The 14,004-nt window shown below is 51.7% G+C and overlaps 1 protein-coding gene across 1 annotated transcript; it reads left to right on the top strand.

The window, feature by feature from the left end:
- Window positions 1-4,654: 4,654 nt before the first annotated feature.
- On the top strand, window positions 4,655-12,138 carry LOC130678881 (zinc finger protein 541-like). The gene is made up of 7 exons (XM_057496745.1): window positions 4,655-4,668; window positions 4,937-5,096; window positions 5,699-5,774; window positions 6,324-6,412; window positions 8,830-9,011; window positions 9,122-9,227; window positions 11,902-12,138. Exons 1-7 carry the CDS (start codon window positions 4,655-4,657, stop codon window positions 11,995-11,997), a joined length of 723 nt encoding a protein of 240 aa, XP_057352728.1. The 3' UTR covers window positions 11,998-12,138.
- The last annotated feature ends 1,866 nt before the right edge of the window (window positions 12,139-14,004 follow it).

The raw sequence follows: 14,004 nt of genomic DNA, 5'->3' as shown, positions 1-14,004 counted from the left end.
AACCTAAGGTAAAACTGGCTGGGAGAAAGGATTTATCCTTCTGTACGTTTTGGATTATGTATTTCCGGTTTGCCCTTGTGAGAGAGCCATGACGTCATAAGGCCCCTGCAGCCACGGAAACCTGGTTTTTAGAATCCTTCCAGGCCACAAGTGACCACAGTTGGGCCACTGACTGGACACTGTCTGGCAGCGTGGCCAGACCAGGGTCCTTTCTGTACCCACTCTCCGGTCTAAGCCTTGTTTTCTCTGCGAGTTAAAGTGCTGGAGGTGGAGAAAGGGCTCCCGGGCCTCCCTTCCCAAGCCTCCTGCGGTTCTAAGAGTCAGGGGGGCGCTTCAGCCCAGCTCTTCCATGTCCCCAGGTGCCTCTAACCTGGGCTTTCTCCTTCTGTTTGTTTAGACCTGAGGCTGGGCAAGCTTCAGGTGCCTAGAGAGGCTGACGAAGGAGGCAAGGCCACCTCTGGGCGCCCGAGGAAGGAAAGCGGCACCCCACTTCGCCTGAGAGCCCGCTTCTGGACTGCAGCCTCCCGGGAAGGTGTTGAGCAGCGCCAGCTCCCGGAGCAAGCACTACCTGACCCTCAACCAGGAACGGACACATGTTTGAGGAATCTGCAGCAAGGCCTTTAAGCGCCACAACCAACTGTATGTAGGAGTCTGGTCACCAACGTCTGTGCAGGGGCCTGGGGGTAGGGGGCGAGTTCCTAGGTCGTTCTCATCGCCTCCCAGATGAGCCCCTGTCGGTGTTGGGTCCCTGTGACCCGTGCGTGCTTAGACGCGGACTCCGTGTCTGGAGACAGGCCTGTCACTGCCCTGAACAGGTCACCCTTCCCAGCTCCCAAAGTCACACCAGTGAGAAAATCACTGCCTTGATTTGCAGATGGGACCTCCTGAGGCAATTCTGTCATGGAGGGAATCGGGTTCACTTTATAGAGAAATATTTGGAGACAGTGGTAGGTGCCTGAGGAGAACCAGCCCGTGTTTATATGAGGCCCATGTACCAGGACTCCACAGGGCATGAGAGATGCCAAAATCCCTGTGTCTAGAACGGGCAACGGAGCATTAACTCTTGTTTGTCTTTTTTAACTCCTTATTTTTTTTTTTTAACTCTTGGTTTTAAAAGAAAGCCCATTAGGAGTCTGGAGCAGAATTCCTTTTGTTCCTAATGTCTCTTAAATGATAAGCTTTTCTTGCTAGTGAGGAAGGACAGACAGAACTTCTCAAACCAAGAGACTGGCAAGTGGGAGACGGCCATCGCGTTTTATACGCTCCTGCCCTTCCCACGGGGCTTTGACTGACCCCCCTTCGGACTCATCCTCTCGCCAAGCCCCCTCCAAGGGAAAGGCAGCGATTTGCCCACGTCACAGACCGGTTAACAGGGGAGCTGGAGATTGGGTCTCTGCCACTCTCCTCCGATGGAGGCCAGGGCCGCCCTTTGGGGAAGGGCTCTGTCATTGATCAGACACGCCCCGTGTGCCGCATTATTAGGACTGTCCAGAGTAGGGTGTTGGAATGTGGAGGGTGATTTACTCATCTGTTTAGGTTATTAATGTAGATATAAGAATGACATAAACATAGTGCATGTTTGTCTTCATTTATATTATAGGAGGCACATTTAGGTGTTTTCTAGAAAGTTCTGTTTGGGAATCTGTAAATTCTATTTTTCCCTATAAGGGGTTTCAGGCAGGTGTCTCCTTATAGGAATTCTATGGGAGGGGAAAGACTCCTTTGTTAAAGGCAGGATCCTCCCCATGTGCTTTTCCTCAAACGTATTCCGCAAAACTTGGTTCTTGAGGGCGCTAAGAGGAACTATTGCAGAAAACAGTTCTGTGGGCAAGTATGTTTCAGAGACATGGCAGGTTAAGCAGATTACCAGCTATCTATCTACCTGCTATGTGGCTGTTACGTTGGCTCCCCTGAACCCCCAAGAAGCACATGGTGCTCTGTCGGGACTGACTTGCCAGGGGAGCCCACATCCTCGGGGAGCCACTCGGGAGGGCTGGCATTCCTGGGGAACCCATTCTGGGGAACTCTGACCTGGCTTCTGGTGATTTTTCTCTCGGATAAGAGGTTTGCTTAACGGTGAGGGAGAGGGTCACCCCTTCCAGATGCTTTGACCAAAGCCAGGGGCTGAGTGCAGGTTCTGAACCGTCGTTCTGAGCTCCCTGCCCCTTGGGAGCACTGTGGAGGGAGTCAGGCTCAGGACCCTGCAGTGGGAGGCTGAGCCCCAGTGCCCTCTGACTCGCTTCTCATGCGTGACCACAGGACTGGGCACATGCTCCCCCACCAGAAGACCAAGCCCTTTGCGTGCATGGAGCAGGACTGCAGCACGAGCCTCAGTGATGACCGCTCCCTGCGCCGGCACTACGAGGTCAAGCATGACTTGTGCATCATGAAGGAGGCCCCCCCTGAGGAAGAAGCCTGTGGGGACTCCTCTCCTGCCCACAAGGTGGCCGGACAGCCTGCTGCAGATGGCCTGCGGTCCCTGGTGCCTCCAGAAGCCAGTTTGGAGGATGAACTTCCCCTCCCCCCCACACTCCTGAAGGCACCTGGGGAGGCCTCAGGCGGCCCTGGATATGCTGGCGAGGAAGGGGACACCAGGGCGTCCAAGGAGAGCGATTCTGACAGGGACTCCTGCTCACAACAGCACGTGCAGGAGCCCGCCCTCCAGGAGGCCCTGAAGCCGAGCTGGCTGTCATCTGACGCCACGCCGCTCTTCAGGCAGCTGTTCCTGAAGTCGCAGGAGTGTCTGGTGAGTCAAGAGCAGATGCAGGTGTTCCAGATGATCGCCAAGTCCCAGCGGATCATCTCTGGCCCTCAGGTGGCTGTGGCCTCCCCCCAGCATGCTGTGCCTTAGGGCAAGCAGGCTACGCTGAAGCCACTGCAGGGGCCACGGCCACACCAGCCCCCACCACTGGCACCCACAGTTGACTCTTTCCATCCTGGCCCTGGAAACCCAGAGGCAGAGGGATCCCCGCCCCACAAGGGAAAAACCATGCCCGCCTACCCCAGGGAGGCCTTGTCCGGCAGCAATAGATGGGACATGAAGGGAGGACCAAAAGTGGCCCCTGCACCATAGCAACCCCCTGAGAACCCAGACGTCACCTCTCTGGCCAAACAGCTGAGATCCATAAAAGGGTCCTTAGACCTGGGGGTCTATTTATGAGTCATCCGGGCATTTTATTTAGTGCTTGTGCGTCCTCAGACCTAGTTTCACAGAGGCGAAGTGAAGGTCCTGAGAGATCGTGACCTCCCCACCAACCTCCCTGCAAAAATGCCAGGATGAAGGCTTTGCAGAGTCGCTGGGAAGCCCTGTGCACACCACCTTTCCGCACTGAGTTTTTTCTGCCTGCTTTCCTCTTGCCCTTCTCTTCCTTCTGGGTTTGCCCCTCAAATTCTTCAGAGGATATAAACGGAGAGTTCCTTCCTTCCCCCTCAGTGTTCCTGCATGAGATGCCATCTCTGGCTGTGGGGCATGGGTGCCCACATGTGTCAGCACTTGTGCAGCATTAGCCTGGTTCCTCCCCAGGTGGTGGCCACGAGGACCTGGGCCCAAGGCAGTCAGACGCTTCTCTTTGTGATGTGCTCGGGTCTAGCACATGATGGCTACATCCTTTTTATTAAAAAAAAAATAGCTTTAATATTCACATGCCAACTAATTTACCATTTTAAATCACATCGTCTGGTGATTTTTAGTATATTCATATAGTTGAAATCATACACTGTGGCCTTTCGGGTCTGCGTTCTTCCACTCAGCATAATGTTTCCAAGTTCCCTCATGCTGTAGCGTACACCAGGGCTTCGCTCCTTTTTATGGCTGAGTAATACTCCATTGTGTGGACACATCGCATTTTGTTTATTTATTCATCGGTTGATGGCCATTTGGGTTGTTTCCACTTCTTAGCCATCGTGAATAGTGCTTCTGTGAGCATTTGTACAAGTTTTGTGGAGACATAAATTTTCACTTCTCTTGGAAATGACCTGGGGGTGGGATTATTAGTTCATGGGGTAGCTCTGTGTTTTAGCATCTGAGAAGCTGATAGGTTTTCCAAAGCAGTTGCGCCCTTTCACATCCCCATCCTCGGTGGACGAGGGCTCCGGTTTCGCCACTTGCTCTTGTCCAATTTTTTTTTTACCATAGCCATTCTAGTGGGTGTGAGGTGCTGCCTCATCGCGGTCTGACTCACGTGGCTCTAACGGCCGATGGTGCTGAGCATCTTTTCACGTGCTGATTGGCTATTTATATATATATATGTCTTCTTCGGTTTGGTGTCTGTTCATATCCTTTGCCCATTTTTGAACTGGGTTATTTGACTTTTGTTGAGCTGTAAGAGTTCTTTATGTATTGTAAATACAAAGCCCTTAAGAGATGTATGACATGTAATGACTTTCTCCCATTCTGTGGGTTCTTACTTTCTTGATGGTGTCCCTTGATGCAGAGAAGTTTTAAGTTTTGATAAGTCCAGTTTGTTCTCTTTCTGTGTCATCCAAGAAAGCATGGCCTAATCCAAGGTCATGGAGCCACACCTGTGTTTTCTTCTCAGCACCTTGTAGTTTTAGTCCTTGCATCTGCCTCATTTTTGATATGTCGGCTCAGATGTATTTTCATCTTCAGGGAGGAAATACCTACCGGCTCCCCGATCCAGTGAAGGAGGACAGCATGGTAGGCAGATGGTAAGTTCAGGACCCCTCCCTGCCGGGCCCTGGGGGCTCAACCCTTCGGAAGTCCTCTGGGGGCTTTTATGTGCTGGCCTTGGCGAGTGAGCTCTGGATGCTTCAGCCCTGAAGAGTGCCCGCCAGGCCACGATGGAAGGGGGTATCTTCTCCATTTCTGGGGATTCATCGAGAGTTATCAGTGGATCAGACTTGAAAGAATAAAAACAGAAAATGCAGGGGTGGAGCCCCTTCCCCCGTTCTTACCTCCTGCCGTGTCTCTCCACAGTAACCAGCAAAATGGAGGCCCTGCAGACTGTGCAGAGCCAAGGAGCACATATGTCTGCAAGAACTGCAGGCAGATGTTTCATACAGAGGAAGGGCTGACCAGGCATATGTGTTTTCCCAACGACGACTGGCTGTCACTTCGAGGGAACCAGGACCAGCAGGTAAAGGGGCGCACGCAGTAGGTTCTGTGCTCAAAGGGCACAGACAGGCTTTGGGTGAGGGAGTCAGTGGCTGGGGGTCATTGTCCCAGGATGGAGGTGGCCCCCGGGAATGCCCTGCAGGTTCCATGGCCCTTCCTGATTGGGTTTACACTGGTGAGCAAGACAAAATCCTTCTCCGTGGGGCTTACATTTTAATTTTAGGACAGGCAAAGGGAAATCCGTTTTCAAAACTTGTTAGTGGTTAGTGCTATGAAGAAAATACAATGTGGCGTGGCACAGGCAGGGCTCCTCCAAATGCCAGTCCCTGACAAGGAAGGAGCTGTTGCTGGAATAAATCCACACACTGCTTCCTTCGTCTAGAAAACCCTACTGAGGAAAACCCCAGCTGCACTCAGCAGTATGCGCAGTGACGGAGCCGGTACGTCCACTGCAGTTCACAGGCCGTGGCCAGTCCACGGCCCCACCACGTGCTGAGTAGCCCTGGAGCGAGGGAGGCTTTAGGGGGACCTGTCAGTGCTTTTTAAATGAATGAAGGGATGAAGGCAGGCCTCCAGCTCACCTTCCCTCCCTCAGAAAGTAGCCTGCTTTAATTCCTGCTTCAGGTGCCGCTAGAGACCAACTTACTCAGCGGACCCCAGAAGCCACCAACTCACCCTCTGGCTGATTATCACTACGCAGGTACTGGAGCGACGCTCCGGGGGTGGGTGTGCCCGGCTAGTACCCGGGAGCCAGTCGGTCTCGTCGGCAGGCTCTGCTTGTGACCCTGGGCGTGCTCTTGGGGCCCTCCTTCTCCTACCTTTCCAGAAGGGCCTTTACTCTCCGGGGGACCTCAGGGGGTGCCTCTCTTTCCTGGCTTGGTCCTCCCTTCACCCTTCCAGTGGTTCCCTCACAGGCTGTGCCCAGCCAGGAAAGGGAACCCCTTGCCAGGGAGAGGTGAAGGGCTCAGATGCAGTGGCTGAGCACCCCAGCCTGGGATTCAGGCAACTGGGGGTCCCTGCCTCCCGTTGGCAAGTCTGTTAAGCAATGGAAGCCTTGTTATTGCATCTGTAAAGTGGGGATAGTATTGGTCCCAACCTGCTAAGGTTTTTCTAAGGATTGTATGAGATAAAACAGAATTCTTGGCACCTACTTGGTACTCGGTAACGACAGCTTTAAAAAGGGCAGGCTGCATTTCCGCCATGGCTGCGGCCGCAGAACTGTCCTTTTCCCTCCTGTTTCCCGTGATAGGTTCAGCCGTCTGGACCCCCATGGAGAAGGAGCTCTTTCATAAAGCCTTCTGTGTTTACAAGAGAAACTTTTCCTTGATACAAAAGATGGTAAGGTGTACGTGGGTGGGCTGGTGTAGGCAAGGCCTCGTCTCACACCGCTGAGCCGAGCCACAGCTGGAGGGCCTATCGGGGTGACACGCTGTTCACACTGTAAACTGCTTGTAGTTTATAAAGCCACTGATGTGAACACCTGCAGACAGTACAGAAATGCCATCCCGTGCTCAAAGCCCTCCGCACCCATCCCTGTAGTCCTACTTCTGAATGATGACCTCTGACTTCGGTTGGGCCCTCAGGCATTTCTTTGCCCGTACAGATCTTACGTGCATATACATATGTGCAAATACATAAATACATGTATTTCGAAAGGATGCAACCATACTATACTTAATGTCTGCTGATGTTTTTTGTTCTTTTAACTTGATACACACAAAACTGCATGTAACCAAAATGTAAGATTTGATGTTTTGACATATTTATACCTGCAAAACCATCACCATGATCAAGATAAGAAACACATTCATCACCCCCAAAAGTTTCTTCCTGCCACCGTGGTAAATCCCTTTTTCCTACCACCCCTGCCCCCCATATCACCTCCTTATCTTCTTTTGGTCACTATAAGTTAGTTTGCACTTTCCAGTGTTTTCTATCAATCCTGCAGCATGTGCACTGCTTGTCTGCCTTGTGTTGCTCCTTACACTCAGCATCACTATTTTGAGGTTCATCCATGTTATTGTGTGGACCCTTTTTCTTGCTGAGGAGTATTCCATTGTGTGGATGTAACACAGTTCGTTTAATCCTTCCCCTATTGAGGGACATCTGCGTGGTTTCCAGGTATCTGCATTTACAAATAAAGCTTCTGTGAACATTCACTTTCAAATCTCTACATGAACAAGTAGTGTTGGTTTCGGGGAGGGTGGTAAATACTTAGGAAAGGAATGAGTGGCTCACATGATAGGTGTACATTGAACTTTTTCAAGAAAGGGCCTTTTCATCTACTTCTTCCAGGCGGTTCTTTACCCAGTTTTGGGCCACCTCACGTGCACATGCTGGTCAGCACATTGCTGACTGCTCGAGGGGAGTGCCCCCCAGATCTCTGGAAGTTTCCTCTGAGCAGCTCTCTTCCCTGTCCTGCCTTGTCCCGTGAACTCTCACCGCCTTGTTCTCCCAGAATCCCCCCTCCCATCTCAGCTCAGGAAGCCCACCGGGCTCTGCCCGGACCCCTCTCCCCAGGCCGTGGCCTGGAAACTCTCTCAGGGTGTAGTGTGCAGGGACAGTGGGGGCTTATTTTCTGTCTCTCAGAAAGACTTGTTCTTGGCTTGCTTAGCATCTTCCCAAACATCATTTCAGACATTTTGACCGTTTCTTCTCATTGTTTTGAATGTGAAGGTCAGTGTAGGTCCTGCTGCTCCATCTTCTTTGGAAGCAGAAGTCCAACTTCTTTCTTTTTTTCTTCTAACGTAGTGATAATTCTTAGGCAGAGGATTTACTACTCTAGCTCCGAGTCTTTGAAGATGTACAGAGCTGGAAAAATTTCACATGGAGAAAGTATTTTCTGAAGTGAGCCCCACATTGTAAATGGCCAATTTAATTTTCCTGAGAAATTGTCTTCCTAGAGCAATTAAACTTTCCCGTTCTGCTTTGCTTTTACAGAAGTTATTATTAATGGGGTCCATTCTTAGTGGGGGGAGAGCACATGGTGGGGTCTGAATGCCCAAGGATCCGACTGTTCCCTCAAAACTCCCCGCTCCTCTCGTGGGCCGCCTACCTCTGCACTGCAGGGCGCTGCCTGGCTGTTGCAAAGGCTTTGTGGTATCAGCTGATGGGAGTCCCAGTTGGTAAATGCATAGCCATTAGGCCTGACGTCACAGTGAGCGCCTGTGTAGGGAGCCCTCGTGTACACCTTCCCGTAGGGAAGGCCTCCCGGGATTGACTTGGGGCTCAGAGAGCGTGCAGAGGTTGGACGGTGCTGGCTACGGCGGCGTCACCCTGAGCCCCTCACCAGCAGCAGGACTCTGTGCTGCTGTGCTCCTTGTAGCCCAGGGGCGTGCCAGGCCAGAGGGGAGAGACATTCCAGGAGAGCTTTCAGGAAGTGCCTAGCCCCACGGCGAGGGGGCGTGTGGGGCAGTGCCCAAAGCCCGCTGCTGTTTTCTTTCACCAGGTCCGGACAAAGACTGTGGCCCAGTGTGTACAGTATTACTATGGCTGGAAAAAGAGGGTCACGTTTACTACCTCTTCTTGGGCCCCAGCACTGGAAAAGAGGGTCAAAAGGAAGCTGGCCGAGGCAGACCCAACAGAAACAAAGGTAGGGGATTCTGGGGCAAGGGGGTCTCACTGCAGTTCAGTGCTGGTCTGAAGACCTACTGACCACCCAGGTCAGGGTGGGGAAGGGGGCCCCTACAGAGGAAAGCATCACCCTCAGAAGGTGGAAGGTCGGCACCCTGATGTCATTTCTGCCCCTTCTGCAGGCCACTTGCAGCCCTCAGAAGAGACGCAACCACCATCCAACCCTTGAGTTGAAGACAGAGATGGAGAGTGGCAGGGGAGAATCCGTCATCACCGCGAGCCCAAGTGCTGCTCCCAAGCGGACCCCTGAGCCTCCGGGGCGCGTCCAGGGCCAAGGCGCTTTTCCCTGTGGGGAGTGTGAGAGGTGGGCACCAGCCCTGTCCCCGGATGCACCCGCACAGCCTGCCCTCTGTCCCCATGGCCCTCAGCCCACCTTCTCCCTGCTCTGAGCCGTGTCCTCTGCTGACTCTTCAGGGTGTTTGACAAGATGTGGACTCGCTGTGCCCACATGAAGCGGCACCGGCTTCAGGACCCCGAGGAAACAGCCGTCGGGGAGGAGCGGCCAGCGAAGGCCTTTAAGGTGGAAGAGGAGAAGGAGGAGGAAGGGGAGATGGGGGCTGACATGGGCCCCTTGCAGGGGTGATTTGGGCCGTGAGCCGGGGCCAGGCAGCACATCACTGGGATGAGGACCTCGGGGCCCGTCACCTCTCCCATCAGCCTCCCCGAGGTGTTCAGGGCATCCCTCTGCCTCCACCCCCACCTCCCCTGCCCCCCACTCACCAGCCCAGCTTGCAGAATAGCTGGCATCAGCCAACAACAGGCACGAGAAGCGCCATCAGCGGACACTGTGGCATCCTCGTCAGCTGATGCCAGAGGCCCCGGTCCCTTTACATGTGCCCTGTGCCTTCATACCATAGTCTTGTAATGACTTGGCTCATTGTTATTTTTTTTTGTCCATCTGTAAACGCTGTTAAATGTTGTTCTGAAGTAGCTGTCTTCGGGCTTGTCTTTCCTGTTGAGCCAGCAAAGGCTTTAGGGCTCCTGCCACTCGCCAGCGCCCCAGAAACGCGTGAGCTGAGTCTCCACCCTGGAGGGGCTGCGTCGTCATGCACTCCGGGAGCGGCCCTGAGGTGCCTGCCGCAGTGTGTGTCCGTGCCCCGTCCATGCAGTGGGCCCACAGCGACCCAGGAGGGACCCGGGTGCTCCCCTCAGGAGCTCACATTTTAGGAGCAGGAGAGCACCAGGAATAAATAAACAAAGACGTGACTTTAGCTACTGCTTTGGGCCCTAAGGACAGAAGTGTCAGCAGCGTAGTGACCAGCAGTCAGGACATGACGGGGATACCAGTGTGTCTGGGGTGAAGTCAGGGTCTCCCAGCAGTGGCCAGCTCAGCATGCAGATCGCAGCAGCCACGAGGATCACCTCCTCCTGCCCCGAGGTCCAAACCAGAGGGCACATAAAGAGCACGTTCCTCCCTCCTTCCTCGTGTCCCTTTTTAAGAGCAGGGAGAGCTTGTAACGGTCTCCAGAAGAGTGTCTCTGGGTCCCGTTGGTCAGGACTGGGGCCCACGCTTTTTCTAAACTGATCCCTGGCAGTAGGAAGTGCAACATATCCAATATAACCAATAATACTGCAGCATCTTGGATGCTAATGGGGAACTCAACTTGGTGTCGCAAGCATCTGGTGATGTATGTCATCACTGGGTCACTGTGTTGGACATTTGAAACTAACATAATACTGCATATCAATTTTATTCCAATTAAATTTTTTTTAAAGACTATAAAAACAATACTTGTTTTGGACATTACATAGGCAAAAATAAACTACTGTCATACTTGAGCCTCTGAAGGGTCGGCTTGTTTTAGAGATTGCTCTCACAGCTAGTATTAACCAGAATACCCGGCAATACCTGCCACGATCCTGTGTCCCCACCAGATATCAGGAATACTGAGGAAGGACATTCCATGTACACTCTGGGAAATATTTTCCAGGCAAAGCTAAAAAATAATTTAAAAGCAGGTATTAGCAATGAAACTTCAGGCTCTTGATTCATAAAATGCACTGTTTATTTTGATTTGGCCGTGGCTCGAGCTCTCATTAACAGTTGTCTTTATTATTTTGTTTGGTTCTTTTTTTAAAGAATAACTTTTAGAATAACTACTCTAGATAACAATAGTAAGAGGAAATTAGAAAAGATTCTGACTAGGTGGAGTGAATCACAACAATGATCCCTGCTGGTTTCCCTGCGCATTTACATACATGCCCGTAGGCTCAGATCCTCAGCAGTGGTTAAAAATTAATAAAACAATATACATCTTAACTATGTCTGTATCACTTTCACAAGGTAGAAGTCTCCATTAAGGATTCTTTAAAGTTCTATTTTGAAAGTTGCCAAATCTAATTCAAAATTATTTTATATTTATTTACATAATTATGTAAGATCAATGGTGCCACATGAGATTCTACTCACCCAATTTAAATGTGTCCCATTTTGCTCTACATTAAAGTTATCATATATTTTTACCATATTAAATATATTTGAATATGAGTTGGTCTGACAATTTCACCTTAATATATTCTCATAAGATGTATAATAATAGCATAACTAGTATTATAAAGAGCATATTCTATTAGAATACATTATATTTGTATTGTATTAGTTGTTTTCATAACTACCGTCCCTGCAGCACTAGTTCATCAGTGCCCTAAAGCGCGGTGTTTGTGACCCGTATCTAAGCCACCCACATCTCTCACATTGCATCCTATGCTAGGCACAATAGCATATGATGAACGAGTAAATACATAGGACAAATAATTTTCCAGGGACCCATTTGGATTTCCATTCATCTCTTTTTAGAAGTTGAGGAGCCCCTCTTCCCTTTTAAGTCGCACACGTGGTCTTAGATGCACACTGTCAATGTGGGAACTGTGGCCAGGGCAGTCACAGCAAGCGACCTCCAAGAGGGGTCCCCAGCATCTATATATGGAGGTCAATGTTGAGTGCCAGATCACATGTTAAAAGTAGTCTGTAGTCAACCGAATTAGGCGCATTTCGGCTTGATAGCCAGTACCCCCCTTTTAGCCATCCCCCTATGCCCAGCTGCATTCTGGTCTAATATACACCACAGCACACTCTGTGTTCAAGGAGACTCTCCTACCCCAGGGAACAGTGTTCTCTCTAACCGGAAAGACCGTCACAGTATGGACGTGGGTCACCACTCAGATGCTTTCTCATAAACACAAATATGTTCCAGGTTTCTGAAGATGAGGCTGGACGAGCTTCCTGGGAAATCCGTCAGCCCTTAGAGGGGGATGATGGACAGCGCTCTCACGGACACCTGTCCACATAAGGGACGTGGACACAGAGAAATGACTGGCCCACACTCACACACAGGTAATAGGTTTGAGTGGAATCACATGGAACCTCAGCTTACAGGTGACACGCCGCTACCAGGACTCACTGGGGAAGCCTCATGGGAATGGACGTAGGGTCTGACATTTCCAAGACCTGAAGGAAGACTTGGAAAATTACTCTCTGTTTAAAAAAAGCAGAAACCTACAACTTTCAATAACTTTTTAACAACCACAGGAGCTTCAAAACTTCCCACCTGGGTATGCATTGCTCAGAAAAACCGAAAACTTCTTACTAAATAAAAATGTGAGCAGTGCCTAAAAAAATTGGCATAAGAATGATGGAGACTTTCTGACAACTCACAATGAACCATGGATACCGTTTGTTTCATTTTCCAGGAGGAACATCACAGTGAGAAAAATCTGTGAATTAACAGCTTGATTTACTTTAGACATTCATGAAGAAGCCTGGAACATCAATAAGGCATAAGTCTTCCTAAATGCGCATCTGTGGCAAAGGCAATATGCTCCCTAAATATTCTACCTGCTCCCCCACATTCCCCAGCCTGGGCAGTTAGGTTCGGCCATATGACAGTTCTGACCAGTAAGCTGTGGGCAGAAGTGACTTGGGTCACTTTTAGGCCAAAGGATGGAAGAGCTGGTACGTGACCTTCTGGCTGTGTCCTTTCCTGTTGGGATGACGGAGGGGACCGTGACTTGCAGATGCTGCAGCTACAAGATGTGAAAAGCTGCTGCCCTCAGTCTGGCTCCCTGAAAGGCTGTGTGGGGCACACCAACACTGCCAACTCTTGCTGGGCACGGACAGTGAAGAAGAAACAAGCCTTTGTGTGTCAGCCACACACAGAGATGGAAGATGGGGCTATTCAGTCCCTGAAGCATATCTTAAATGAAATTATATCTGAAGTTCCAAAACCTCAAAATTCTCACCCACCCAGCTTCACAGGCTCCAGATGCTGCGCTTCTGAAGCGTCCTCCCACGCTGAGAGCCGGGCAGGGCGCTCCGCAGGGATCGGCCCCACCTCGGCGTGCTGGCAACCTGGCACGGCCCCGCACCGGCCACGGAAGGCAAAGCGGAACCGCAGTCCGGCCCGGGTCTTGGCGGGATGCCCCGTAATTCCTCCCGAAGTGAAGGGAGACGAGCGGCCCTGTGGGCAGCTGCCAAGCAGCCGTTTCTCTCCTATCTTCCCTCATGTGGGGGTGGGGGTGGGGGTGGGGTGGGGGGGCTGCCACAAGCAAGTTTCCCATGCGCCACCCGCGTGTGGGTGAGCACCGCATTTCCACCTCCGTCCCTCCCCCGCAGGGCACAGCTGCAGGCTTCTGTGTCTGTCAGACTACTTGGCTGTAACTGGGGGACGGCTCTCCCAGCGCCGTGACCCCACTCCCAGGCCGCCTGCCGGCTGCTCCCTGTGCTTCAGGCTCACCCTGTGTCGGGGGCTAAGAGGTGGGGACCTGCTGCCCTGCTGGCCTGATGTCTGCTGTCTGTGTAAGTGATACACGTGTGAATCCCCCTGGACTCCTGTCTCCTCAGCGGCCAAGTGCCTGAAGCGTGGGCATCCAGGCTGGCAGCTGTGCTCCTAGTCACGGCCCCCAGCCTGCTGCTGGGGATGCTTGGCCTCTGACCACAGTGCAGGGCTTTCACGATGACCACCGGCTGTTCAGCCTCGGACGGGTTTGTGCTGGGACACCTCTCTCCCGCTCGGAGAATGAAGTGGGGCTCCAAGCAGGCCGGCCTTCTGATGGGACGTGGAAGAGCAGATGAGCCAGGTTGTTTTCCCTTCCCTTCAAAGTCTTCGACACTTTAATAAAGTTAGCAAAGTTAGAAGGCTCCAGCAAGGAGCCCAGTTCGGCCACATGGGGTGACATTCTGTGTCTGACATGTGCTGACTGGTGCAACAGTAAGAGAATGCCAAGGCCCTGCCTAACACGCAGCGGGATGGTGTGTGGCATTTTCTACTTTGCCGTTCCAATGAACCAGAAACATATAT

Source organism: Manis pentadactyla, unplaced genomic scaffold (assembly GCF_030020395.1).
Source record: "Manis pentadactyla isolate mManPen7 unplaced genomic scaffold, mManPen7.hap1 scaffold_377, whole genome shotgun sequence".
In the NCBI taxonomy this organism is placed as follows: domain Eukaryota; kingdom Metazoa; phylum Chordata; class Mammalia; order Pholidota; family Manidae; genus Manis; species Manis pentadactyla.
The sequence above is the reverse complement of the archived record's forward strand: the minus strand, read 5'-3'. Positions and strand labels throughout refer to the sequence as shown.